Source organism: Pinus tabuliformis, chromosome 3_2, assembly GCF_031772625.1.
Source record: "Pinus tabuliformis cultivar Carrire ecotype Pingquan chromosome 3_2, CPIR1, whole genome shotgun sequence".
Classification (NCBI taxonomy): domain Eukaryota; kingdom Viridiplantae; phylum Streptophyta; class Pinopsida; order Pinales; family Pinaceae; genus Pinus; species Pinus tabuliformis.
Genome location: NC_142302.1, coordinates 990568948 through 990575909, shown reverse-complemented (window position 1 = coordinate 990575909; position 6962 = coordinate 990568948). Strand labels below are relative to the sequence as shown.

The 6962-nt window shown below is 33.6% G+C and overlaps 1 protein-coding gene across 1 annotated transcript; it reads right to left on the bottom strand.

The window, feature by feature from the left end:
• Positions 1–2490: 2490 nt before the first annotated feature.
• Positions 2491–3578, bottom strand: LOC149183936 (uncharacterized). The gene has a single exon (XM_089417331.1). The coding sequence runs from the start codon at positions 3384–3386 to the stop codon at positions 2880–2882; it is 507 nt and encodes a 168-aa protein (XP_089273457.1). The 5' UTR covers positions 3387–3578; the 3' UTR covers positions 2491–2879.
• Positions 3579–6962: the final 3384 nt, after the last annotated feature.

Sequence of the window (6962 nt, the reverse complement as noted above, 5' to 3'; positions counted from 1 at the left end):
TCATGCATACACACTGAGGCCTATCCTAGATGAGGCCCATAGACTTATCTCTTTATTTGACAACTTTGTTTGTCATCATATATACAGGGAACGCAACACAACTGCCGATATGCTATCCAAGGAGGCAGCGGTCAGGCCATGTAACACATGGATGATCCAAGAGCTGAGGGAGGAAGCACACTACCAGTACTATCATCGCCCATTTATGGACCATATAGTATAGGTTCAACAGGCAACGGTCAGGCCACGTAACACATGGTTGATCCAAGAGCTGAGGGAGGAAGCGCACTACCAGTACTATCATCGCCCATTTATGGACCATACAATATAGGCTCAACAAGAGTCTGTGCTTTTTTGTTATATGTTAAGATGTTTATATTTTTATCAGTTGTATCTACAGACAGACATACTCTCTGAGCAGAGTATTTTTTTGATAACATTATATGAACTCCACTGATGGCAGAGCCTCCCTGCATGGAGAGCTGATTATATTTTTTTGTTTTACTTCTAAATTGACAGACACTCAGCCTCATATAATGAAAATTATCATTTACAACATGTAATTTTCCTTAATATAATGAAAATTATGATTTTTCCAAGGGGATTTTTGAACATGAAATTTCTACACAAATCAAATAATTTACATTTATAATATTTTGAGGATTTAAAAATGAAATCTTATATTTATATTTATTTTATATTTTTATCAATTTGTCACATAAACTCCTGAGAGGTTATAATCACAAAAAAAATTATTTCATTTAATAATTAACAATTTTTATCAATGTCAATTCCAACCACTATAAGCATCTTGGATCTGAGCCCTCTTAGACTTCTGTATGTGTCTCGATCAATATTGAAAATGTAAAAAAGACTTTGCTAAATCATACAAAAAAATGGAGTACTATGAGAATTCATTTTTTCTTTTTAACTAGGTTGAGTTTAGATCATCACCAAGTTTGCGAGATGGATCAACTTTGTTTTATTTTCATGATTGGTTTTTTATTTTTAACTTCTATTTGTAAGATTGAACATTAAATTTCTACACAAATCAAATAATTTACATTTATAATATTTTCAGGATTTAAAAATGAAATCTTATATTTATATTTTTATCAATTTGTCGAATAAACTCCGAAAGATTTTATTTTTTTTTTACTGATGAAAAACCAAATATGTCAAATTATGACAAATAGTTGATAGACCTATAAAGCAAGAATCATGGAGCAGCATATAGAAACATATGAAATATATATCATCAGCTTTGCCTAATGCTGATAGACCTATAAAGCAAGAACATAGAGCAGCATATAGAAAATATATGAAACATATATCATCAGTATTGCCTGAATGTGCTACTGATATGAAATGATGACAAAATGAAACCAAAAAAGAGCAGATGGAGAGGAACCCATAGCCTCAAAGCATAAGTTAGAGGAACCCATAGCCTCCCCCTGGAACAGCCACCTGGAGCAGACAAAGAAAAACTCCGAAAGGTTATAATCACAAAAAAATATTATTTCATTTAATAATTAACAATTTTTATCAAAGTCAATTCCAACCACTATAACCATCTAAGTGAGTCATTGCTATCTTTGAATATTTAAACATAGAATTTTATACTCACATTTAATATTTCCAAAAAAAAAATCTTATACTCACATTTACTTTCCATTATTATACTTGGAAATTTAATATTTCCACATAAATAAACTCCCAAACAAAAAAATCACAAAAATATATTATTTCACTTAATCATTTTTAATGTGAAAAACTGCATTTTACTTTATAATTTCTAGCGTGAAAAACCGTTTTTTTCTTAAATACGAACTATGCATTTAAAAATAGCTTTTTATTTATTATTTTAATGTCAAAGAAACACGGTAAAGTGCTTTGACACAGTAAAGTAACCACTCCATAACTGTCATAATTGCACCTGTATTTACTCTGAACCTACAGATTATATCATAACATGTGCATGTAGCATTATTTCAATGAAAGATACTGTAAAGCAGCCACTGCATAAATCTGACATTTGCCACTGCATTTGAAGATGCTCTAACATCATTTCAGAGATGATAGATCCAATCCAAGAGTGAATTATATCAAGAAGTTATGACAGTTGGCCACCCAAAAAAAGCAATGGCACAGGAATCTGTCTTCCGGGAGCCTGTCAAAGGCAATTTTAACTTCTCAAACTTATGAATCCCTTTGCCTATTTTGTTCAACTGTTACACATTCCATATGAAACAACAGGGAAGCCACCCACAATTTATCATCATCAAAATCACAATGTTGGAAGCCACCCAAAATTTATCATCACCATGACCGACCACAATGTTGCAGGAAAAAGCAAGATCCATAACCAATGTACAGGAAAAAATCAAGATCCATAGCACATATACCAGAAAAGAATCAAGATCCGGAGCACATATACCAGAAAAAAATCAAGATCTATATCACACATACCATGGATTTATACTCAGAGAATTAGAAAAATGAATGCATGTTTATTGCGAATAGTGGGAAGAGTGTCTACAATATAGAACTGTATATGCCATATAACAAATAAATCTCTCTCGCTGGCTCGCGCGCTATCTCTCTGTGTCTGTCTGATGGGCCAATAATGAATCTCTGAACAGAGGAAAAAAGAATATATTATACCACTAAGTTACTAACAATGATACCAATAAAACTCCTCCTTTATGTATGAACAAATCTAGCAGCCATGGCTAGATCAGGCTGCAAGCTGCTCCTAAAATGTCTCTGCTAAGTCTGGAGAAAAGAAATACATAGCTAAACCAAATGCACCACACACAGTGAATCAACGAAGTGGAGGAGTACAGTGGATTGTGCAGCTGCTGCTGAGTTCGAGCGACTCAGAGAAAGAACACCGCCGCCAATGCCGCCGTCAAAATGGCGGCTTTCTCCAAGTTACTGGTCACTGATGCGCCGGATACGCTTGAAGGGGAGACTCCAGGGGATGTTGCCGGAGAAGCGGTTGTTGGGCTGACGGCGGGTGGTGGTGTTGCGGTTGGCACGGCGGCGGGCGGGGGAGTTGCGGCGGGGCTGGGGACGAGAACAGGGGATGGGGGAGTGGCAACAGGGGTGGCGACCGGCGGAGGAGTGGCTGCGGGAGGGGGAGAGGTGACTGGGGGAGGCGATGAGACGGGTGGAGGTGTGGAAACGGGTGGCGTCGCGGTGGTAGTTGGGGGAGTGGCGGTGACTGTGGGTGGCGCGGCTGTGGTGGTGGGAGCAGCGGTGGTGGTGGGAGCAGGGGTTGTGGGTGATTTTGTGGGAGAGGCTGAAGGAGACTGCGCCATGGATGACACCAAGAAACCTGCAAGAAGGAATAAAACCATCGTCATTGCTGTAGATCGAGCCATTGTTTCACCACCTGTGCTTGTTGTTGCCTTCTTTTGCTGAGATCTGTATGTATCCGAGCTGCGAGGAGATTCGAACAAGGGACCTGCAGAGAGGAAATTTGCAATGCAGCAAGCAATGCAATTGAGTTTTTCACAGCTGCTCCCTGCGGCCTACGAGAACAATGAGCAGAAGCAGAGAGTGAGGAGAAATTGAATGGAGGGGCAGGGTAAATATAGGGCGCCCAATGAGACCAAAAGCTCCCATGGGACCAGTGTGAAAACTAATTTTTTTTTCATTTTTTGGGTTAAGGAGGCCTCAAACGTTACAGGGAGCTAGGTGCGAGGTATCATACCTCAGCAATATGTTGTGCCAGCTAGAAGCCGTGTGCCGGGGGTCCCATTCCTACTTTGGAATTAGCGTAAGTTTAAATCAATGGGGGTGGGGCTATGGAGCAAGACTAGTTGTACAGGGATTTAATATATTAATGGCCATTGAAAGCCTTGGGATACAAGGTATACAGACATGCAGGGCAGTATGGAAGACAGGTTGGTGTTATTAATGATCTACACTTTTGTTCAGATTTGGAGTGTAAGTTAATCCAGTTTGACCAGATCAAGAAATGGAATGGGTAAATTAATAAGTTTAATTATACATTTTTATTTAATTTAATTACAATTATTAAAAAAAGTTTTTAATTTAATTACAATTATTAAAAAAAGTTTTCATACCTATTCAAACTTAAAATAAAGTTGAGTTGATTTAAACAAATTTGACTTGATTAAAAAATGGAGTAAATTAATAAGTTTACAAATACATTTTTTATTTAATTTAATTTAATTTACAATTTCTTTCAATAAGTTTAAAAATAATTTTTTATTGAATTTAATTTAATTTACAATTTTATTTAAATAAAAATAAGTTAGAACTTTGTGTTTTCAAAATAAATTTATTGAACCTATTGAGTTTGTTTTTTTATTAAATTATTTCAAAAGGAAAAAGAGAAAATGAAACATAGATATAAAAAAACAAATAAAGTTTTTAGAAGAATAAGAATATGTATTTTTTGATTTTAGAAAAATGTGTACTTTTATACTTCTTTAAAGAAAGTTGGGAATATTTTTGAACTGGGTGAAAGAGCTAGATAAAAAGAAGACAAAGTGGTATTAGTTAATATGTGATGCAAAGAAAACATATTAATATATCACAGAAAATTGATACATCATAGAAAATTTGTATAAGGAAAAGAAATTAAGTTTTAAATTATAAAAGAAATTTGATGCTTATAAGTTTTTGTGAATATTGGTACAGATTGTATGTATTTTTTTTCTACTTATATAAGTTAGGAGAGACTAAGTAGAAGTACAAGGGAATGATGTCTCCTACCAATATAATAGTTGATTGGGTGTGAGATGAGTATGTTTCTTTACTTAATGTTCCATTCTTTCTTTCTATTATTTGGTGTATTTGTATGAAATAATATCTAAATACCCATATCTTGTAGCATCTTGGAATTGCTTTTATGGTTATAAAATTTCCTCTTATCCTTGTGTGTAATTTGATGTTGATTATAAGGGTTGTGCAAACCTACCATGATCCTTATGTCAAATATGAATGTAATAAGGGAGTGGTGTCTTTTACTACCATGATGGGTGATTGGGTACATGATGAGTATGCTTCCTTCCTTAGTGTTCCCCTCATCTATGGGACATATTGTGTAGATGTGTGAAACAATAATAAGATACTCCTATCTTCTAGCCTCTTGGAATTGATTTTACAACTATAAAATATTAGTCAATGGTTCTTAGTTTGAGTGGTTGAGATGGGGGTTTGCTATCCCATCCACCTAGGTTCAAGTCTCCAATGGCATGACCCATCAGAGTAAGGCTAAAAGGATAGGCATCCTGATGGAGTCTGGGATCTCGACTCCAGTTTTCGATGGTCTCTAAACATCTTGGTCCTAGGCTGAACTGATTTTTTGATATATGTGGCTTGCAAATTGTTACATATATCTTAAAGAGGTTGCTAGTTCCCTATCATATATATATACTTTTAAGTTGTATCTTAGAACATGCAAAATATTTTATATGAATCATAACTCTATAAAAAAAACAAATATACATTCAATTTACCTAATAACTTTAAAAAATATATGTTATAAATCTCATAATAATAAAATAAATATGAAAAAATGAAATATTATTTATTGCCAACATAATACTCACTCACAACCATAATATGATTAGTGATAATACTCACTCACAACCATAATATGATTAGTGTTGATACTCACAAAACATAATATGATTAGTGTCGATGCTCACCAAGCATAATATGATTAGTGTCCATTTATAATTAGTGAGGGCATTCCTTGAATTACTTAAGAGGAAAATTGAGGGCACAAGAAACTTGGTCCTCGAGATAGCTTGAAGCAGTGATAAAATAATTCATTGAGGGCACAAGAAACTTGGTCCTCGAGATAGCTTGGAGCAGTGATAAAATAATTCTCAAACTTAACCTAATGTACTTTGAAAAAAATTGAAAAGACTCATGACCAACTTCATCGCCAAACTATTTTGAAAAGTCACTAGAGGGTGACCAAGTAAATCCATATGCACAATAACACATTCACACTCAACTAATAATTATCCTTGCCAACTCCTACAAGATGCCTATTTCCTTGTTCCAAGGCTTGAACTTGAGACAGAGTGATGATGACAAAGTTTAGAAAAAAGATGCCTATTTCCTTGTTCCAAGGCTTGAACTTGAGACAAAGTAATGATGACAAAGTTTAGAAAAAAGAGTTCTGCTTATATAATCTAAGCATATAATTTAGAAAAAATCACATTTAGTTATCGAATCTAAATGCATTTTAAATACAAACAATAAACCTCATAATTTTTAGAATCAAGAATAAAAATATATAACAAAAGATTGTCAATACATATGTTAAAAGAGTGAAAGAAAAGAATGAAATTTTAGAGTTGTAGAAACCATTCGAAAATGCTAAGCATGGCATTATCCTTGTGGAAAAAGCAGAGCAGCCATTGTATAATGGTGTAGTTTTAAGACAACTAAAAATAAAATATATACTTCTTTAGTTCTTTTTTTGGTTTTTCCCCAATTTTTAATGATAATTTTTTTGGGTTCGTCTTGTGGATGTATTTCTTATCAAACTTCATTATTTCATTGAAATATATTTATGTTATTTTTTTTTGTTTTTCCCATTTTTTAATAATATTTTTTTTTGTTGAGTGTTGTGGGTTTATTTCTTCTCAAATTTCACTATTTCATTTCCTAAATTTTTAATAATATATTTTTTGTTTAGTGTTGTGGGTTTATTTCTTCTCAAACTTCACTATTTCATTACTAAAAATATATTTATATCTATAGAAATAAGATTTTAGAAATTAGTTAATAAATTTGTTTTAAAAATTTATAGGAAAAATTCCAAACCAACATTTTCTATCAAGTAAACTTCCACCAATTTATCATTGAACTATATCTCAATAAACTTTGATGAGTAATCTAAAAATTCCTAGGAAAAATGCAAAACTAACATTTTCAATAAGCTAAACTTCTACCCATTTATCATTGAA